Source organism: Agelaius phoeniceus, chromosome 2, assembly GCF_051311805.1.
Source record: "Agelaius phoeniceus isolate bAgePho1 chromosome 2, bAgePho1.hap1, whole genome shotgun sequence".
NCBI lineage: Eukaryota > Metazoa > Chordata > Aves > Passeriformes > Icteridae > Agelaius > Agelaius phoeniceus.
In genome coordinates, this window is record NC_135266.1 from 101,735,072 (window position 1) to 101,757,873 (window position 22,802).

At 37.6% G+C, this 22,802-nt stretch overlaps 2 protein-coding genes across 2 annotated transcripts in view; one reads left to right on the top strand and one right to left on the bottom strand.

Moving 5' to 3' along the window:
- The window catches only part of CMSS1 (cms1 ribosomal small subunit homolog), a 226,547-nt gene that overhangs the window by 51,433 nt on the left and 152,312 nt on the right, over positions 1-22,802 (top strand). The gene's annotated exons all lie outside the window — the stretch shown is intronic.
- Positions 1-22,802, bottom strand: part of FILIP1L (filamin A interacting protein 1 like) — a 191,591-nt gene that overhangs the window by 49,609 nt on the left and 119,180 nt on the right. The window contains exon 7 of the mRNA XM_077174436.1: positions 22,169-22,347. Coding sequence (XP_077030551.1) covers positions 22,169-22,347 — 179 coding nt within the window. The remainder of the gene's footprint in view (positions 1-22,168; positions 22,348-22,802) is intronic.

Here is a 22,802-nt window from a genome sequence, read left to right on the forward strand (position 1 = left end):
TCATTTCACAGAATCCCCCCAGTTCTTCACCACATCAGTTTTAGATGGACAGTGCTCCCATAAAAATCTTGAAACAAGATACTGATTTTAGAAGTGTTGGTCTCAAAATACTCTCCTTGATCCTTCAAGAACCACTGGGACAGGGTTGTGTATAGTACTGAAGATCCTCAAGTGAAAAGCAAGGCATATACAGCAGAATTTAAAACTTCCTTGTATTTTTGTCCAGTCACAGTGTAATTCTTTGGTTTTTTTTGAAATGCATACCCATTACAGAGTGTGGATGAGCACTCAGTAGACTTAATAAAGCTAATATGCAAATTTTTGATGAATGCAAGTTTCAGCTGTTATCCATTGGATGGGCAATAGCTGATGTTTAACATCCTACCAACTTGCTTTTCTTTTACTTATTAGCAGTTCTGTTTAGAAAAGTGGAGAGGAGAGGGTTGGGTAGGGGATGAGCCTATGTGACATTTTCTCCCTGATAGTTATTCATGTAGGCATCTTTCTGTTTCAGTCTCCCAGTGATATTTATACCAGTGGGGGAGCAGACATTGGGACAAAGGATTACTAGTTAATTTGGGAAACTAAATACACATGTGACTGATGTGTTAAGGAAAACACCACCACAAACACCCTGCAGGTTTTGGTAGGGAAGCATCAGCCTGTAGGATTTCTCTTTTTGACTGTGGAGCTTGCCACATGGTCTTTTTGCTTTTTGTCCTCTGTGAATTAGTCCTGAATACTACTCGGAAATAAGGAAGGAGTAAGGAAAAGCATAGATCTACATGAATTGCAGTCAGTTTCATAGGACACCTTGGAAGTAACAAACATCAAACTCTGGGATGAAAATTAGGCTTAAAAAACAGGTAAAATAACCTAGCATGTCCAAGAAGAGTCACTCAATAACAAAACTGTAAATAAAAGTAAGATGTGCTGGATAGTTCCCATTCTTAGCATAAACCTGTGTCTTTAGGTAACTAACAGTGGCTTTGCAAACTTAAGAAATTACCAGGTTTCAGGCTCTGCATCTCTGTTGGTTTCATTATGCTCTTGAGACTTTAATGGAGGTAAAAGGTAATTCTGTAGTCTCTGATTATGTAGTTTAGGTAATTTTCTGACATTGGTTCCCTTTTTTTCATTTGGAAATCTCTGTCTGCATCTCCTCACATTAAAACCAAATGAACAATCAAAAAACCCCTAACCAAATGAGAAAAAAACAACCCAAGCACCTGAAATCAACCAACCAAAGAAATTAAAAACAAAACCAGAAAAATAGAAGATCAAGTATTGTCACGTAGTGATTGTGATGTTGATAATCAGTGCAAGAGCACTGCTGAAAGGAAAATAATGAAGTTTTACTTTGATTCTATTTAGTTTAGTAACATTTTTTATTACATGAATCTTCTCTTGAAGCTGGCCAGCATATCTACTTTTGTGCTGTTTGTCATCGAGTAATTCCTTTTGGAAACGCTTGGTTATTTTAAACCTGTTTAAAAAATGTATTTCTTGATGGACTCTTTACTTCTGTTTAATGATACCAAGGTAACTGCTCACTTCTCTTTTAGTGGATTCATCCATTTTTCCCCCCTGTATTAATATTTTTTTTCTGCCCACCTTTCTGAAGAATTATCTGTGTGATTTTAGTTTTTCATGGTCTTCTCTTGACAACAAAAACAAGGGCATGTGTAGTGTTATAGATGTTATTTGAGATGCACTACTCTGGAATTGTGAAGTGTGTGACCAAGCTGACCCTGGGAAGCAGGAGTTGCAGGGAGAGAGACTGCAAACCACTGCTAAACTGAGCAGTGAGTTCACATGAAAAGACTGTTGGATCACCAGTGTTGATGCTTGGGTAAGTGAGTCACAAAGGAATCTTCCATCTGGAAACTGAAAGGAGGAAAGGTCTCTTTAAGGTAGCCTTAAAAAAAAAAAAAAGGTAAATAATTGCTTCTCCAGTATATGGCTGCAGCTATATATTTTGCAGCATGAGTCATAGATGGCTTTATAGTTCTATGTCCCCTTGCATAGGAAGAATAAACTTTGGAGAAGAGGAAGTTAAGAGAAAACAAGTGTGAACAACTGCTAATGGTGCTCTCTCTGGCTCCATTCAGTCTGCCATTCCATCATACTTGAAGGGGGTAATTCAGAGATTCCTTTCTTGGCATGTAAGTGGCAACATATGTTTGAAACAGTGAGTGGAAAATGTAGGAAAAAAATGACAGGCATATGGCAATAGGAAGGCAAGGAAAAATTTGTTGCCCTAACGTTAGCCACATAATTGGTACACTTAACTTCTGAGGGACTGATTTATTTAAAGACAAAAATTTATGCTCCATTTATTCAGGTTTTCTATATGTGGTCTTCATCTTACAGTGCCTTCCTAATTTCTCTGCTCTCTGAGGGAGTGGAAGGTGGTAGCAGAGGTTCAGAGCCTCAGCCAAGGAATAGAGGGGGAAACCTGGGTGCAAATAGACAAAACCAACCTTCATTCATATTCTCATTTTAAAAGAGGAAGAATTGAAAATCTCCTTTATTTCAATATTCAGTTTTATGCCTTTTTTTTATTTTTACCATATTGAGTTAGCTAAAATGGTTATGGCTTAATGCAACATAATATGTACTGCTTAATGAATGGAATAGCTGTCCTGGAAACAGGAATCATCCAAAATAGTGTTTCCAGTGTGCAGTACATGCTGGGGTAACCTGCTGACTTTTCTCTCAGAAGGGTTTCTCCCCATGCATACATCTGAGCACAATTGTAAGGAAAATGCAGAATCTCAAACTTTAAGTGATGGGGAGAGAATGTGGCTAGTTCATTCTGTTTCCTCAGTCAATTTTGTGCCCTGAGTTGAATAATTCATTTCAAGGGAGAGTGTTGTTGGGAAGGTCAGGCTCAAACCTAGTCTTGTGGAGCTTCTGATGACATGTAAAATGTGTGTTTAGGAATGCTTTTTGGCCTGAAGCTGAGAACTCTACAATCCAAATAATCTCAAAAAATGCTTAGGAGGAAACCAGTCTTTCTTTCTGTTGAAAAATGATTTATCAAAACCCTGGGAGAGTGTGTCCCACCACATTGGCCTTCAGAAATGTGGCCTGTTTTCTGAAGAGTGGTGAGTCCTTTGGAGAACTGTAACTTGGCAACTGATTGGTCTTGTTATGGCCCTTACTCCATGGGGATCTTAGAGCCTTGCATGGAAAAGGAAAATTGACTAGATGACGTTTTAATTTTGTTCATTCTCCTTTCTGACCTCTTCTGACTCTGGGATTTTATGGTCTAGTGGTTTAATTTTGAGGTGCCAGGTCTTATGTGAGATTATAAATACTGGTAAATTGATTGCATTATGCTAGCAATTGTAGCTTATTCTGGGGACTGAAGGGCAGATGCCTTACCAATCTTATTTAAATTCAGAAAGTATGCTTCTAAACTTCTAAAAACAGATAAAATGCCAGCTCTAGCTTTTTAAAAAAACAAAACCAAAACAATGAAATCAGCCTCCATATTTAGTATTGTCTTAACAAGTAGCACTCTGAAAACTTGAGAAACCTGAGCTACTATCTCTACCAGAGTAAATGACATTACAAATACTGTCAGCAAAATGAATTAAAACAAATGTTTTGAAAGGAAACCTATTTATGTTATTCTGGTTGTCACCCATGTTAGCAGAAAGCCAGGAAAATGCATGTGAAATTCAAAGAAATCTTTGGAGTTAAAAAGGAAGAAAAGAATTTCTATGTAGAGAGAGGAACCTGTGCAACAAAAATTAATGTACTGCTTGTTTGGGAAGAAAGAGGAGACATTTTAAAGAAGTTTTAGGAAAATTATTAAGTATTTTCTACTTGATAGTTTCTTTATGTCTTATTTTACTTACATGCAAATGCGTTCAACTGCTGTGTAATTTGTTTGGGTTATTTTGTTTGATTGTTGGCTTTTTAGTTTAGTACATTGACTTTGGTGGAAGCACTTCCATGCAAACAGAATCCTGCAGATGTGTGGACTACAGTGATGCAGGTCAGAAGGGACAAGGACATATATCCTTTCTATGAGGCCCTGCCTCTTCATCATGCCTCAGTTTGAAGAGTGCATTTAAAGAGGCTTGTTCTGCTGCTCTGGTCATGTTTTGGTTTCTGAGCAGCTAACGATTAAGAAGAGAACTACATTTTGTATTATAAATACTTCAGCTGATTTGAGTTTTTCCTTGGATTGGCCATTACACCAGCAAAAATGCTGTGAGGACTTGTCATGTTTGATTGAGAAAGAGCTTTTTGCTTCAGTGCCTTGGCTAAAACATACACCCTGTGACCCACTGTCAGGTGTCAGAAGGGAATCAGTGCATGCCTTATGTCATTGTTCTCCACCACCATGTAACTCTGGTCTCAAGGTGTGACATCTTTATGTTGTGGGATATTCCAAGTGGTTTGTACAGCTTTTTAAAGCAACAGGGTTGTTGCTTGTGTGTGTGCTATGAGTTGCAGCCATCCGGTAGAAGGGCAGATTTCAAAGGGACATGTCTGGACTGCTTGCTGGGTATGGAACACATGTGCACACATAGTTATTTCTTGTGAAATGCTAGCAGTGAATTCATCCTTTTCCCCTTTCTTTTTCTTGAGTGGAACAGAAGTTCTACTGCTCCATTTTACTTCAGTCACCATATAGCAAATGCTGGAGGAGAGACAGCCACTGCTGTCATCCTTCCCTGACTGAAGGTTGAAATCCATGCTTTTATGCCACCTATCTTTAGATAAGATCCACCAATATATTGTCTTTTCCTAACAAAGTGATAAATCCTTCTTTAGGATCCTGTTCTTACCAGGAATATTGGCAATTAGTTGCCCTGTGAAAAGTCACTCTTGTTATTACTGAACTATTAGCTTCTTAAAATATAGCTTTGGATATTTGAAAAAAGCTTTGTGCAGACGTGTAGCTCTGACTTCTGTGTGTCTGACCTGTGCTGGTGCACAGCAGTGGATATGAACTGTTTTGAGTATAGTTGCAAATTTAGTTGGATTTGGATATCATGGTAGGGGTCAGTCTGCTTTTTTTAATGCTGAGAAGATGAGATGTTCTCTTAGCTGCAACTTCTAATAGGAGTAGATTTGAACTTCTTCAAAATTCTTCAAATCCTTTTATCCAGTGTCACTTGAGTTGTTTTTTTCAGTCTCAAATATAAGCTGTACTGGGATGAGTTTCTTCTCTGGGTCTTGGGGATCAGTATTGTTGTTTACTTCCCCATCCAGTCTGCAGTGCTGATGCTGTTGTAGATTGTTTTCCGTGATGAAATTTTGCCTAGAGATGATTAGGAATTGCCTACTCTGGAGAGCTCTCTGAATAAACTAGAGACAACAAATCTAATGCTTTGTGGTTTATTGCAAATTATAATTTGAAGTTTGTAAATATTCTAAGAGGAGGATGCAACACGAATAGAGTAGAGATCCTATGTAAATATTTAGGCTTTAAAGTCTAGAATGTCTTCTGATGTTGTTTTATACCATTTCCTTTTAAGCAGAATGTTTGTATGTTTTTAAAAGATGTAAACTCCTAGGATGTTAGCTTATTAATGTGGAGAAATTAAAGTGTGCAAAATATCTTACTGTATACTAATGAAATAAATATTTCAACAATGTAAATTGATGACAGTAATTGAAACCTAAATGCACTTGAGATTGTGGTCACCAGGACAGGAATTTTACATTTCTGATTGATTCCTCCCTGCCTGGGAAAAGGCATTACAGGCTCCTTTCTCTCTGCTTCCTTCTAGGAATTCAAAATATCTTAGTTTTTTCATATTGATTTATGTGTAGTAAGGGCACCAACAACAGCCATTGGTCTTTCATAGTGACTTGGAAGCAGAGAATAAAAAGATTTGGAAGGCACATTAGTACACTTGTTCTCACATAATATCAGGACTCTTGGCATAGGATGCTTAACAGAAGTGTAAGAGGCAAACTGTAAGCATGGACAGAATAATTTGTTCTATAATAATGTCTCATTTTGATTTCAAATCAGAAATACATTTGATTTCAAAATAATGTTTTTCCCTTGTTTTTCATGCATTCTGCTGAATCCTCAGAAACAAAAGTCAACCATTTCAGTGCCTTTATTTTGCATCTAAAGGATCAGTAGAATTTCCTAAACTTTTGGGCTTAGAAATTTCTGATTGAAGTGTCATAATCTCTTTATCAATAAAAGAAATAAGCTTTTAAATGTACTTTTAATTTTGGATTTACCCTGTTTTTATATTAATAGAGGCTTTCTTTTTCCACAATGCAAGGTAGAGAACAGTTCCTGAAGAGCCTTCACTCTCCATTCACAATGCTTTGTGTGTGATGCATTTGATTGTGTCCTCTCTTAACATATAAAACAAGAAATGGTGCAGAGAGAGTAGATGAGTGAATATATAAATGGGTATGGAAATTTCACTGGCTATGGATGTCTCATTTGAAAGGTGGAAAGCAATAAAGAACATCAGATGTGCAAATCTGTAAAATAAAATGCATCCTAATATACATATGTGCAAAAATATGAGTGTGTATACATGTATGTGTGTATATATATGGACTTAGGTTCACCTACTGCATTAATGTCAAATTCCCAGAAACATGGTGACAAGAGAGGACCATTTTAGCTCATGTCAAGACAATGTGCTTTAGTAATTTCTCCATCCCTGGAGGGCTTATTAAACACTAAACAAAATGTCTCAGAATATAACTGATTGAGTGTTTTAAATTATGCCCTTTTGTTTGGCTCTTGGCCAGCTGCTCATTGCACGGGGCTGTGGCAAACAAAACCTGTAATTTACACTGACAGTATCATGCAATTCACTCTGCAAGCTTCTCAACTCAGAACTTTTATAAAGTAAACATTCAAACAAACCTCAGGTTCTTAATGTAAACACATTTTGTAACTCTAAACTTAGCCAAACAGTTAAGAATCAAATAGGGGTTGTCTTTTTTCCCCTTCCCATGAAAATGTCATTATATATTTTTCCTTCCTTTGCTGATAAATAGGGATATCTCTACATGAGTAATGAGAAAAGACAGCAGTAATCAAAAAACCTTTTTTCTTTCTCACATTTCTTCTTTTTTTAACCATGTGACATTGGCACCTAACTGTTTTATTTTTTACTACCAAGCATATCCTAGTGAGGACTGACACAAATTCCACTATACATGGCATATCTGCTTATGACATTCCACTTGGTCCAAACTCAGAATGCAAAATGCAATTTAGTAGACTTCTATGAAACGTATAATTTTCAGGTATTTCTGTGATTTTGCTGTTTGCCTTTTTTTCCCCCCAGTTTGATTAATTCATTTTCTTTCAGGAGGGTGTTTCCTTAAAACTGAAAGGTGAAGTCTAAATGTGTAGGCAGAAGTAGAATGGTAAGAAATCTGAATGGGCAGATGCTGTAGATGTGAAACAGATAAGCTGGATCAGAGCCATTGGTTAATACCTGCACACGTGGGAGACATACTGCAGAAGAAACTGTGCTGCAAGTTATTGTGGTGCAAATAAAGAGCCAAGGACAGATTTATCCCGAAAATTGCTTCATCAAAGAGAGGTTATGGAAAGGAGTAGTGACCCAGCTACGTTATCTACAAGTCATCACTTTTGGAGTGGGATTTCAGTGTATGTAAAGATGCCTGTCTTTAGTCACTTGAGTGGAGCTGTGTTTCCATGGACAGCACTGGGATCTTGGGCACCAGCCCCAAAGTGGAGGCATCTGAACAAAGTCCCCCACTTTAGATCTATAGGCTGAATCCTGCCTTTAATGCCAAACATGGAACAGAGTTCATTTGTTGTTTCTGAACATAATTTACAGCTACACTCAGGAGCAGAGAGGGGACATGAGCAGTAGGAGGACAGAGCTTGCTCCATGTTAGGCTTACTAGGCAGTGCTGTGATGCACCTGTGATAAGATTATCTCATGTAAGAATGGAGAAACAGTAACATAATCTGAATAGGAAGAGAAGGTTGGGATTTTTTTTGAGCTGCTGCCAAAACTATATGTTTTGCCATAATGATGGCAAAAATACATACTCTTTATAGAGCTAATGACAAGAGCACAAAGAAATTTCAAGGACATTGAATTGAATGGCTTTAATACTAAGAACTGAAGTATCTGAGAACAGATGGATCAAATAGAATAAACACATATAAAAAAGAAGAAACCAATGCACAAGACTTGCATATGAATGTCTGCTTAGTATATACCTTATGAAGTATTTACAAACTCCTTTAGCATTCTTGTTTGTACTCTAACAAGAATGCTAAAGAATGCTAAACTCCTTTAGCATTCTTGTTTTATGTGTTTGTTCTGAATGCAATGACAGTGAGTAAGGCTGGGCACCTGTAATGACTTACAGCATCATCATTCCATTTTATGCAGGAAAGTGAGGAGTTTGTGAGAAATAAGGAAGGACTTCTTGAGTGTCATACAGCAAATCATCAGCTTTTTCTTTCCCACTGCAATTATTTGTAGCTGAACAAACAAAATAACATGAGAAGTTTCTTAAATAATTAAGGTGGATGTTTGGATGCTACAAGGAAGTGGAATGCTGTTCAAATGGTTCAGGATGGATTTTTTTTCTGCATTCCTGGTCTTAGTGTCATCTTGTGTTGGGATCCAAGTATTCCTCTGTCCTAATTCTTGAGGATATTTCAGTGTCTTAAATATTCATTATATACATTTTGTCTAATTGCTCTTTTATTTGTGTGCATTCATTTGAAGAGGACTTGTGATATGTTCTCTCCAGCAGTTTTTGAGATAAATGTAATTGAAGATATTTTTAGTATTTTTCTTTTAAAAACAAACAGCCTCTCCCTTTCTTCTTGGAGGTAGGAGAGCTCTGCTTTATTTGGAATAATTTTTTAAAAGCCTAACTGTTCCCTTGAGCTCAGCATCTTTATTCCTCTCCCCATTATTTTTATGAACTGCTGCATGCCTTATTTCGTTGGGAAGTCTGGTTGTGGCTCTCCAGGAGGATGAAGGCTGCATGCCTGAACTCTTTTCAAACTATGACGCCACGTGCTAGTACTTATTTCTTACAAGTTTGACTAAATATTTCATTATAGATCTTTTCAAGAGTCTTTTGCATGGGTTCCCATGATCTCATTCTTTGATTTTTAGAAAGAAAAGAAGGAAAAAGTGAAGGTTGTGATATTCTACAGCTATCTAAATATTCAGCTTTTGGAATGGCAAATCAAACTTCTGATACTGCTTCTACATTTGGGAGCAATAAGGATAAGTAGCTTTTTGTAAAAACAGCATTATTTGTTGTAGAAAAAAGCTGGCTCTTTGAATAGTGAAACTAAATTGGTTATGGAAGTTTGTTTCATGACTGGTTTTGTTTTCTTGTCCAATAATTTGCAAGCTACCAGGTTTTCCACACTGTTGGGAGGAACACAAAGGTTTTCTGTAATATACACTTATCAAGGTCATACTCTTGCTTAATATCCTGGAGACTAAAAGATAACCTGTTTTCAAGAGCCCAGTAGACATTTAGTAATTCAGAAGATTCTTTCTTGCATTTTAGTTGAAGTTAGCTTATGGATGAAAAAATGGGATGATGATGGATAGGTGCACAGGCTAAGAAACTCAATTAAAATTGGCATTTGTAAAGATCTGTTTCAAACAATTGTATGTAAATAGTCAAACCCTCAAGGGCTTTTTAATACACATTAAAGAGAAACATATCCATACTGGGAGAGGGATAAATGAACTGCTCTAAGCTCAGTTAGTCTTGCTTCTGTTCAGATACCAGGATTAACAGGACAGAACAGCAAAGCATTGCTTGAGGACAGGTGGGAAGGAGAGCAGACTTGCCACATCATTCTGCTTTTGCCTCAAATGGCTAGAGATTTTTGTGTTCATCAGATGCATGCCAGTTCTCTTTAATATAGTGTCTTTTCTTAAGAACTAGTGCTTCCATTTCCTTGTCAGCTTTAAGAACTCATCAGCTCATAGTTCATCAGTTTTTCATACAAGTTCTTTTAGAATACCTAAATTTAGTCCTGGTAAAGTGCTAGTAAACTTGTTGCATTGTTTGTACAAATTTGATTTAAAGCTTTTTCTACTACCAGTTTGGATTCAGATGGCTTCACAGACTCTTTCTCCATAAACAGTCTAATGTGGAAACCTCCTTGACTTCCAAAACATTGGAATCTAATGCTATTAGTCAGTCAACACAAATATAAAAGTGATTGTGACAAATGAACCAAATTAATTTAAACGTCATTGTTCAGAGGAGAAAGGTCTCCAGATTCTGATTTAAGCCCTTGTCATTATTTTGGATTGGTGATCAGTAGTGAAGCATTTATTTGATTATCTGTTCATATATGTACTTCAACTCTCAGAAGGTCTGGATATGCTTTTACACAGTTAAATACTTTTCTCTTGTTCAGCTCCACATTTCTGCTTTCCTTTTTTTGTTGCAGCTGTACAGCTCCTACATCAGCATAATCTGTTCTCTAATTTTGATTTAAATACTTATCAATAGTCTAATCATATTTCTCTGGATGTTCTTCTCACATAGTGTAGAAATATAAAATCACATTCTGTCCATTTACAACTGGACAGACTAATTTGGATTCTTGAAATTGCACCGGAGCCCTTGCACCCTTGTTCTTTGACTGTTTGGTTTGTAGGTTTGGTTTTTTTAATTCTGCCTGTTTGAAATGCTCTTTGGTTAGACAGAGCTTTGCTATTTCCTGTCAAACTTCATTAGCTACTTTAATGCTTTATTTCCAAGAATACAGAGTTTTAATGATTGCATCTCTAATTGGTGTGTCATCCTGAACTGTGCTTGCATCTGCCAACTTTCTGTTAAGTTTAAATAGTCTTCATCTTAATTTTAATCTTAAATACCAGTAGCCTGTTTCTGGGGGTTTTTTAGGTAAAGTTGTGCATCCTATTCCCAAAGTCTTCCACAGTCGAATAAAACTGAATTCTTTCTTTCTACATCATTTTCTCAGCTTATTTATGTAATATGCCTGTGATGCCAGAACCTGTGCTTTGGTACTAGAGCTATTTCAAAGATGTAGCCATGGAGACAGTCTTGTTGTCAGGTGGCTAAAAAGCTATTTTTTTTCTCCAAGCACTTTGAAAATTCTTTTATATGTTGTTATTTTATCATTAATAACTCCTTCTTCCTTTTCTCAAAGAAATTCTCTGGATATCTGCTGTGTATCATAAAACCACCTCTCTTTGCATTTAGTAATCAGAATACACAAGGGCAAGATTGTGTGTACTGTTCTGAGACTCAGATCTTTGCATATGTGACCATTAAACAACAGACTTTAATGAAATGCTGGCAGTGAAATCTGATGTTATATGGAATTGGCTGAATTTTAAGATTGGTTGCAGACAAGAAATTTGGACCAAACTAATCTTAAAACTTGATAATCCTTATAAGCATATGTGGAAAACAGGCTGATTCATGTAAAGTAATGTTTTATGTTATGCAACTAGTAAAAGCTCTCTTGGAATGCCTTCTTTTCTTTCTTTGTATTGGAATGCCTGCTTTTCTTACTTGGCACCTGAAGTTAAAGAAGATGGGAATTCACAGAGATCAGGATCTTGAATGTGTAAGATATAGTCCTTTGATAACATTATTGAGTTACACACCATGCTGTTGGATATTTGCTCTTGCAAGAAATGATGCATTCCAAAGTGGTATTACAAACCTCCTTACCCTCTGCTAAACTGAGGGCTTAGGAAGCTAAATCAGCTCAGCATTTGTGCCCTTCTGTAGGTTCAGTTCTGTGTATTTCAATCTTCCTTTATTTCCAGGCCAAATGCTACACTCAGGGAGACCTAAAGCACATACAGATGATCACAGCAGTTGTCATTGTCTTTTCAGGAGAATGGAACTGTGTAAACTCAGACTTTACTCACTGCTTCTTCATTCAGAGCTAGTGTTGGCTGCTACATTGTGTTTAGAGACCATGAGAAAACTGGATTCTGAACCAAAGGCAATCTATATTGGGTTGATATTTCAATAACAGGTGGGGAAGAATAGCAATTAATAACATGGATTTATGGGTGTGGTGCTGCATTACAGTGGTGAAGCTTTGATAAGCTTTGATGAGCATGTTTACAAGGTCCTTGGAGTTTTAATAGAGTGGTTTTCATTAACTTTATTTATAACCTATAGTTTTTATTGGCTATACTTAAATCTAGCCTTTAAGGATTTTGGAGGTTTAGGGCAAACTTAAAGATATAAAATGTTAAGTAACTTTATCCAGTGAGTGTGTTTATCCAAATATGTCGTCAAACTTCTCAATTTCCTTTTTAGAAAGCTAGTTAGGGACAGACTGACTCATTCTCCTGTCTGACAGAACACAAAGACATCCAGAGTTTAGCTGGCAAGACTGTTGAAAAAAGGGAAAAATTTTGGTTTTCAGGGAGTGGGTCTTGCTTCTCAGTTCCTCAGTTGGATGCAAGATGAAATTTTGAAATGAGAAACATGTGAAATCTTGTCTAAACATTCAATAAATTATGTCCCAATTTCCTGATGACTTAAACGCAAATTGTAGGATCCACGCATTCCTAAAAGTCTTTTTAATAGTAGTAAATTTATACATCAGAATAAGGTTTACAGTGCTCAGAATTTCCTGATAACCCTGACATTTTTAGCAGACAAATCAGAATGAAGGGAGAGGAGGGTGCATGATCTCCATTTCTGCTAGGTTTTATTTCCTTTTCCACAAGGTCCTCTGGTTTTGCTCAGACTATGAGGAGGAAGGAGGCTAGCATCATGTGTAAGGAAATGCAGGTGAGATGGTAAACATTACAGTTTACTGAGATGGAAGGGTAGTTCAAGAAAAACAGGGTTTAGTACCTGATAATGTTTGTGGGTATGTGTCTTCCCCAGTGACTTGAAGATGCTGTGAATCAAAGTGATGAGGCTAAGGAATTTCCCTGTAGCATATAATAGCCAAAGACCTTGACTGCTTTTAAAAGTGAAGACCTCTATTTTAAGTCACAGGTTTTTAATCAGCTCATGTAATTTCAAGCAAAACTGTAACTTGGAAGGTATTGGCAAGGAAGTAAATAAGGCAAAATGCAGCTTTAGTGATGTGCTTTTGCAGTGACTTAAGTTGGATGCTGTCTCTGCAGAAGATGCTCAGTGGATCTTGGTCAGAGAATAAGAGCAGACCTGTGCAAGGTATATCTCATCAAGGTCATGAACACATTTGAAAACAACCATGTTTCTGGATTCAGTGAGTTTCCCTTCTACAACACAAAGGCAGAGTCTGGGAGAAGGTAACTGTTGCTAGGTCAAATCTGGCAGACATAAATCAGTTAACTGAGTAATTTCAGTGTTGTACCTTTTGGACATTTAATCTCCTATTTTGGGGAGGGCAGAGGAATAAACGTTTTCTATGGCAGAATACTTCCCATGACATCTCTCAGTCATCATCACGACTGTTGGGTTTGGGATTTTATCTGCTTGTTGCTGTTGTTGATGATCAAGTTATGGTTCAAGAGTCTAGTGCTGGAACCTTCCCTTGTCAGAATGTCTGTACAAGCTTCAGGTTTTACTGGCCACGTTTCCCATCATAAACTTTACTGTGGGAGCATGAAGGGACTGGTTAATTCTCTGCCTGCTCAGTCTTTGAAGTTCCTTCAAGTTGCACCTCACAAGGGCCATTGTGTCAGATTTTATGCCAAGGGGTGTGCAGCTGAGACCTACCACAGAAGGAGAGTAGACAGTTCCCCATTTGGAATCATCCTGAAGCAGCAGACTTAATCACAGCCCACTCCAACTCTCCTCCTACAGTTTTAGCTGCTATGGATCTCTCTGTTACCAAAATGGGTACCTCAGGGTTCTTTTTCAGTCTTAGCCAAGTATCTAGCATCTTTCAGTAGAAGTACTGTGTTGAGCTGTTAAAGAGAATGAATTATTGAATGAATAGAAAAGTATAATTCTGTTTATGACAATGCAACTTTTATAGAACATTTCTAGGAAGATGAGGACTTTTCTGTATTTTGGGCATCTGAAAATTGCTGACACTGCTTTTAGAGAACAACTCTGTTGCAAGGGAGAGATAACAGGGTCCAGTAGGTTTTCTTCTATCTACTCCCATTTGCTACTCTGAGCCATCCACCTGACCTGTGCCTCACCATTACACACACTGAAACATACACAAGTCCGAATCACAAATTTGAAAGACCAGAGTTCAATATGTCCTTCCCAAACTTTTAGATAATTTTTGTGGCTTTTTTCCAATCTTCTTAGTACAATGATACAAATATTGAATGTAGTTTTTCAATGTGTCCACACTCTTGAGCTTCAGACTCTAAATAGGTCGTGTTACCCTGTCCCAGTGTGTAGTGTTTTTCTCAAAGGCTCTAAAATGTGCATTTCAGGCTCAAGAAGCAAAATAATGTATGTACATGAAAATCAAAATTGCCATGGGAGAAGATTTTGGTGTTTATTTTTAGCAATTTTTTCCAGTAATCTCTGTTCTTAACAGATTTAGTGCTTCTGATCTTTTTATTTATTCTCTGTTTAAAATTACTGTCTCAGCACAGAGACTGAGGCTGAGACATTTTTCTTAAAGTGCTGCAGTCTCCCATGCATGGTTCTCTCATATGTGTGTATATAATACTCAGAGGTTCTTTAGCTCAGCATAAATGCATTGAAGCTCACAGCATGCCATGGGAAACTTGGTTGAGTTTAGATCACAAGTCTTGGTAACTGATGTGTGACCTGCATTCTGAGTTCTCATGGCCATTTTCTCCTGCCTGTTTTTAAGATATGAAACTAATTATAGCACATGTAAGTCGCTTAAATTTTTCTGCCACGAGAAAGATCTTAACTTCATTGAGATTTCTCCTCCTCCACATTCAAACAGGAGTACATCTTTTCCCATAGCAATGGCTTTTTTTGGGAAAATTATGAGATTGTCAAGTCTTCTATCTTGGAGAACGATTTAGGGATTTTTCTGTCTGTCCGATGTGTGTTTGCTTTTCAAAGTTACAGTTACAAAATCCTGTGCCAGTTTCTCCCTCTCTCACAGCCCCACCCTGCAATGAATCAGAAGTGCACCCTGTCTTTTTTTGGTCACAGGTCTTGGTATAGTCATCTGCCTCTATTGTTGCTTATGATTAGACTTGTTGTGCTGTGCCACACATGGAGTGGTGCCCTCAGTCTTATTTGGAAATGTAAATTGGTGACTGGAGCGAGTGCCCCATTACTGAGGGCAGTGCCTCCCCATGAGCATATTTGGCCTGTGCTTCATCGCCCATGCTGGTCACTGCTTAGGTGTTGATTTACAAGAGCCATAAATATGCTGAGACTTGCCAGCTTAGAAAGGTCATCCCTCCCTTTGAGTTCTGACATGAGGGTTAAAAGTGCTGACCCGGGCCACCACCATGGTGGTAAAGGGTGGCTTTCCACAGTTGTCCCTTTCAGAATTTATGTCCTTTTGTGAGCAGGGCAATGAGAATCTCTTTCCCCACACATGAGGGGAGAGAGGGTGGCAGTGTAGGAGAATGTCCTTTGGCTAAGGTTATTCATTGTGCCCTCCCCATCCTCCCAAACTGGGCAATGATAGTATTGGTTGCTAATAGTGATTGTGTGCCTGAAACAGTGAACAGACATGTTGCATGCCCAGAATTTTAAAAATATTTAAACAGACAAATAGTCTATTTGTCTGTGCTATTCCACCAATGTAATGTCAGTGGAGTTGCATGAGAAATGTTTGTCATCTAGATTTCACATCTCCTTGCTAATGACAGTAGGTGGAATAATTTTTAATTGCACCACTGATCTACAGAGAATTTCTCAGCTACATTAACACTGAGCCCTCTTTCTATTTGTATTTATTCTTGGAATTTTGCATTGAAAAAACATAATGTGACCTTGTTTGACAGTTTTGGGATCTTAACCCTAAATTCTATTTATTTGCTCTAAGATAAAGTATTTTTATCTTTCATTATGCACAAAGGCTGTTGTAAGCATCTTCAAATCCTTGAATTGTGACAAAGATTCGATTTCACAACATCTGTTGAAAGTTATGTAGTGCAACAGTACATAGTTTTCCACATACGAGCATGAGGTAATTAATCTGTGTACATCACTTCCTCAAGTCTCCCTTCGTGCCTCAGTGGTGTTATTAGTGGGACTGTCCCATTGGAGTCTAATGTAGAATAAGAATGTTAATGTTGTGCTTGTGGTGGGTCTTTCTTATTCACCTACAGAACACAAGATACCCATGAAAAAGGTCAAATGTACACAGATCTGGCATCCATTTCACAACTTGCAAGACATAGTCTCCAGCATATGTAATACATATAACTCATTGCCAGAAAGCTAAGAGGAAATGATTGCATTTGAGTACAATGCAATCTACAACAATAGTTCAGTGTGCATGAAATTAAAAACCTCTGGTAACACGTGTAGAATAAATAAGTTGACAGTGTTTATTTTAACTGCAGCTCTCTGTAGAGATAAAGTCCTGCTTCTTATGATATTTAATTGGCTTCATTAAGAAAAATAGCAAATATTAATTATACTCATTCTTGCAGAATAATAAATTTTCCAGAGCTGGACATGGAAAATATCACTAATCCAATGTGTAAATGTGTTTGAATTAAAGTTTAGCAATGTTATGTTGGCAACTAATACACTTCACCTTTTAGTTAAAATGGTTCCTTCTTTCCTTGATACCCTGTCCTGAATTTCAAGCACCGTTTACTTGATCTACTGTGGGTAGCAATTACTTTCATCTGACACTTTAAAATAAACCCAAAACACTTTGCCTAGAGCTCTCATTTTCATGAAATTACCTTTTTCACCAACTCAAACCCTGAGCAGTCTTATAATCTCATTTAATTTTGGTACAGTTCTAGTATGATGTTTAGTCCATGTACTAACATTGCATTAGAGCATAAGAAGGTACACAAGAGAACTGTAGCCTTAATTCAGTATTGAGTGTACATCCAAGGAAGATACAGAGAAGGCTGAAATAGCTAATGTGGAAATGATCAAAAAGTATTTTTTAAGTGAGGGCCTGGAAAATGATTTAATTATTTGGAAATATGGAAAGGCATGTTTGGCTTATTTGGGTGTGTGTGTTTGGCTTGTTTGTTCCTTTGTTTTTTCATATTTATTTTTCTTGGAGGTGCGACAAACAAGAATTTGTGAGACTTAAATGTAGGAAGGCTCAGGTAAAAATGTGTCTAGGTACAGCAGGCTGAGTGACATGTTACCCCAGTTTTAAGAATAGAGGTATTAGAGAATTGTGAGGATGAAGCCAAGGGCTGAAGGATAAAAGACTGATTCCCTTCTGTTCTCATGAAGTTGGGAATGAGGACAGGTTGCTCATATGGTGAGATTTGTTGTTTTGGTGATGGCTGGAGTATACTTGAGTCATCATCATAGAGATGATGCCTGACTTTGAGTTTCTGTGAGGAGAAGCACAGAGAGTGAATGGATGAAGAAAGGACATTAAAAATAAAACCTATGGAGTGCTATGAACAGAGCAGAGATGGACAATGGTAAGTTTCCAACTCAGAGTACCCTGTGCAACACTCAGAGAAATGAGCCGAAGTTGGAGTCACAGAAACCATGTGGGTAAGATGGCAAGGAAGTGCTGAATGCTCATTTGTGCCCACAGCAGCCAAATTATCAGAGAAAGTGAAGATGGATTAAGTTCAGAGCTTTGCCAGAAGAAGAGATGTTACTAAGCTTTTATTGAGAGCAGTTTTGGTTGAACATGGAAGCCAGACCAGAATGATGCCTACAATAAAACTGAGGGAGCAGGTCTTTTGGTGAAGATGCCTGAGTTTGCATTGGGAGCCCAGGCAGCCAGCACAACTAACTTGGGGATGATCAGTAGTCAGCTGGACAAGGTTCTGAGCAGCCTGCTTTGACTGTGAAGTTAGCCCTGCACTCAGCAGGTTGGGCTGGAGGCCTCCAGAGACCACTTGTAACCTGTATCACTCAATAGGTTGTTCTATTAACTGACTGACACTGAGGGTGGCAGCAGTTGATGCAAAAAGCAGTGTTTTGTAGTGTTTTGTTAGATGAGAAATCTGCAGAAGTCTCACATCTGTAGTCTGAGGTTTCATGGAAAAAGACCCTCATATTAGTAGATGATCCTTAACCTTAAGATTTTAGTAGTTCATTCTATACCAAACTGCAGAGTTTTGTGCTAATATTTGGATTCTGTGAGCAAAATTTTTCATAACTGCCTTTAAAAATGTATTTACATCTCTTTTTAGCAAACTGCTTTTTTTTCCTGTCCTCTTGAATAACATTGACCTCTTAACAGGTCTATCTTCATAATAAAGCTTTACCCTTTGTCTAGTTGAGAGTCTGTATAGAATACGGAAGGTTTGAAGGTGGAACACACCTATACATTGGGACGTTTCTTCCTTTCATCCAGTTTAACTCTCAGGTACCTGTGATTGATTTATTTTCCTCATACCTTCATTTCCTTTCAGTAAATGGAAAAGGGGGAATCACTGTGCTTAGATAATATTTAAAGCTCCTTGAGATCTGCAGTGGGAAAGGACTGTATAAGTGCTAAACATTCTACTATTTTGCTCTTTTGTTTCTTTTTTTTTTTTGTGTAGGGTGGAGAGTACTAGGTATATGCATAAATACTTGTATACATATGGCATGTGTTTTCAAACGGGGAACATGCATATCTGGAAAACCTTCCAGTTTCATATTTTACCCTTGTAAAATGTTTTCTAAAACAGCAGCTTTTATTATTTAACTGTGCTACAAAAATATGGAATGTGGATAAGTGATTTTGGACAAATGCATACATCCTCAGGGAAGTTTCAGTGGACTCTGAATTAGAATCTGAAGTATTCTTCATAGTCCTTAATCCTGCTCTCCATCTTCCAACCCTGTGAAATGCAAGAGCTTCTAAACAAGGCCAGTAGCTTTCATGGTATGATTCTTGAGGTGCACCTAGTTGTCTGTGTATCCAGCTTCTGGATTTATTATTTCTTACATTTCGCTGAACTTGGTGCTGCTGTTTCTTTACGTTTTAACAATAAAACCAATTTTTCCCTTCTGGACTCTAGTTGACTTGATCTGCTACGACTATGCACAGATTGTTTGTCTTGGTGTTCCTATCTGGTCTGCAGGCACACACAGAGAATCATTCATGTTGAAGTGCAGAAAAGACCTATTCAGTTGTCCATTTGGCCTCTTTTTCTCCCCAGATCTTTTCCTCATATGCTAGGAGTTTGTCAGGCTTGTGGCTCATTTGTGGCTCCATGCCTTAAAAGTGTGACTGAAGATGAATCACTACAATGACAGTAGCATAGTTTTATTCTTTGTTTGCTGGTAAATGTCTGTTGTTAGGAATGAGACTGGTCACTTTGAAGATCAGTCTTTGTCTCTGAACTGCAGCAAGACTATGGAGGATCAGTTTTTTGCTGGCACCAAGAAAGATACTTAAATTGCCTAAAGGGTTAACATTGAATGCTAATCTGGTTCTTGTATCTAGAAAGTTTTCACTGCCATGAGCTTAACCTCCCAAATCTGACAACGTACAATTGCTGAGGACAGTCTTGTTGCCTTACTGTGAAGTCAAATTCTTGAATCATTAAGGTGAAGAGCTTTTACTGAGTCACTGAAGACTCTTATATTTTGCACAGTCCAAACTCTTTCAATGAAAGATGCCATCAATGAAGGGCATAAGGCAATACAAAGGCTGTAGAGATGAAGGGTTGTCTAGTTTATGTAGACCATGATCATCTCATAAATTCATCACTAAAATTTTCATGTAAAAATTCTTCAGTTCTCTTTTTCTGAGCACACAGGCAAGAGAAAGGAAGTGCTTCCTTTCTGCCTTATTTGAAGATATATCCAGAACAGTTTGTAACACTTCGATCTAACTAATGATTTCTTTAATCTTGCCATAAAAACTTGTTTTCAGAATCTCAGCATCACTGTCTCATAGCATCTTAAGTTTTTTTTCCTTTTAATCACAGTCACATGTACCTTCTTTGGCTTGTATACATTGTATATCCTCCAAGGATATCTTTAGCATATGCTGTAGTCTTGCTCTTTGATAAAAGCAAGGCACGTCTTTGGCTAATTGAAAGTCAGGGATTTTGCTTTGAACCTGAAATACTGTTTGGAATGCTATATATCCATCATATAGAAGAGGATATTGCTTCTGGCTAAAAAAGAATAGTAAGTTCATTGGTGAATTCTTCCTGCTTTTTTTTTTAAACTTGTATTGGGGGTAAGCAAAAATTTGTGTCATTGCTTTATGTGTGAAATTTTTTCTAGAGTTCTATTTGTTCTTAATCCAAATGCAAAGTTTGCATTTGAGAAAATGAGTAAGAATTTTCAAGTGGAAGAAAAGGTCATTTTGCCATGTCAGACAGGCTTATGTAGGGCAAGCTGTGTCTTAACTTGGTGAGTGGTTTTTTTGGTTGTGGGTTTTTTTGTTGGGTTTTTCTTTTCTTTTTTGTTTTTTTTCTTTTATGGCAGGCAACTGTGGGGAGACCTTGATGGTGACATTACTTGGCAAACAATTTGGAATCAGCTCAGTAAGTGACATCACACCCCCTTAAGGTTTTCCACATAAAATACATCTTCAAAAAAAAAAAAAAAGATACTTAATCTGAAAGCTATTATTATATCCTCTAAGGGCTCTTTAAGCACCTCAGCATTCCCTCTCTTCCCACCATTTTCCAGGCAGCTTGACTAAAAGTAGCAGACAATAGTGGTAAATGCTTTACAGTCTTCTTGGGAACTGGAACAGAGGTGGGGCAGAGGGGAAGGGATAGAGGGATATAGAGAGGGGCAGGGAAGAGAGTTTTAATCCAATGTCTGTCCTGTTTAAAAAAAATAAATGAATCACCCCAATGCTTAGTCTTTCCCTGTGTGCAGCTTTTCACAGTGTGAGCACATTGTCTGATGTAACATTTTGCCAATCTTAGCAAGTAGAGTTGTCTAGCTCTGCCTCCAAGAGATGAATATGTCATATTTTGAGGAGAAGACAGCAGAGATGAAAACTTCCCTTGATCTCAGGGTTTGGTTCCTGATTGATGATGATTCCCAAGAACAGTTCCTAGTATGTGCTTTTCTCTGTGTCTCTGCTTGCCTGCATCTGTACACATTTTTCTGAGGAGCAAAGCATTTTCTTCCCCAGCCTCATAGCTGTGAGCCGTAAATCCGGCCGTGTGCTCGGTGTGTGCTGCCTTTGATGGACATGCAGGAGAGAGGTGCAGCACACGGGGGAACGCTGCCAGAATACGTAGGACATGATCTTACACAGGCCAGGGAAAGGAAGAATTATCTGTGCATAATGTCAGTTTAGAATAGGCTTGACGTTCTCACACCCAAACATTTCCATCTGTTCCTAAACGAAAGGAAACTGAGACAATATTCTCCTATCTTCTGGGCTAGCTATACAGGGAATAGGAAATGTTCTTTGATTTTTTTTTTTTTCCTTAGGATGTGTTCAGTTTTATTGCAGATTCAAGGGTGGCACAGTCTAAAGTGGCTTCTTTTAAGGACAGTAAATGAAATTCTTAATTTTTCTGAGAATTGGTATGGAAATTGTAACACTGTGCTTAAACAAGCTGTGGCACTTCTAGGTTACTCTTTAAAAATAAAGCTGTTTTTATGGGTTTTATGCCAACTCTGATATGAGACCTTTGTCATTCTTACTTTCAAAGCTTTCTGGACATTATCCTCTGCCTTTGCTTTCTCGCTAGTATTTCTTTGTTTTGTCCAAATATCTACTTTTCCTCATGTCTTTTTCTTCTGCCATGAAAGGCTGCATGTCTGATGATGTGTTCTGTTCCTTACATACTGCAGAGAGTACCAAGCTTCTAAAACACACTGAAACATCACCTATCTAAAACATCACCTGCTTCCTGTTGGTTATAACATCATACATCTGCTTGTCTCCATGTATTCTTTGCAGTGTAACATCCTCGGTGTCCTGCAACAGTGCTGAAGAATCTGCCAACCATTTGACCTACTTTGCTGGCTGATGGAGATGTAGACATAGTTGTTTGTTAGAAGTCATTATTTTTGTTTTCCCAAGCTGAACTCTCAAAATACAATTCCACAAGCATGTCTGATTTTTAGTAGATGCAAAATAAAGCAGAGAGAACCTTATGTGTAATGTTAAATTGTGCATATTTCTTAGTACTATGGTAAGAGATAACCTTACCTTTCACATTCTTGTTCCAGCAAGTTTGTAAACTCATCACTTTTTTCCATGTATTTGCTGTGCTTCCTCTTCTCTTCCTCTAGTTCATGCAGTGTCTGTCTGTGTGCTTTTTCCACCATTAGAAGTTGCTCCAGCATTCTTCTGTGAACTTCTTTCTGTTTCTCTACAACTTTATCAAGCTGCAAAAAGAAGAGAAAGACTCCTGAAGTATTTTGAAACTTTTGCTTTCTTGGACTTTCATTACTAAAAGTATTTTGAGAGCAGCTTAAAAATATAATAATAATAAGCCTAGTAGCAAGGTCATCAGGTATCAGTTTAATTCTGTCATTCTAATCCCAAAAAATTAGAAAAAATAAGGTACTGTTTTTCAAGACCCTCATTCGCCTTCCTTTCTTTCTCCTGCCATGTGTGATCCTCAACTTATTTTAACTAATTAACAGATACTGTTCCCAGGGTTGTGCTTTTCTCATTGATCACTGTGGTAGAGAACCAGATGTCTTGGCAGAAGAAGCATCGTCCAGTGCTTCACACAGTGGATGTCTTTTCATGACCAAACTGACTTTTGATTGAGTAGAAATAGCTGCTTCACTTATAGCTGCCTAGGAAATAAGAGCATTAAATTGCTTTCGTAAGG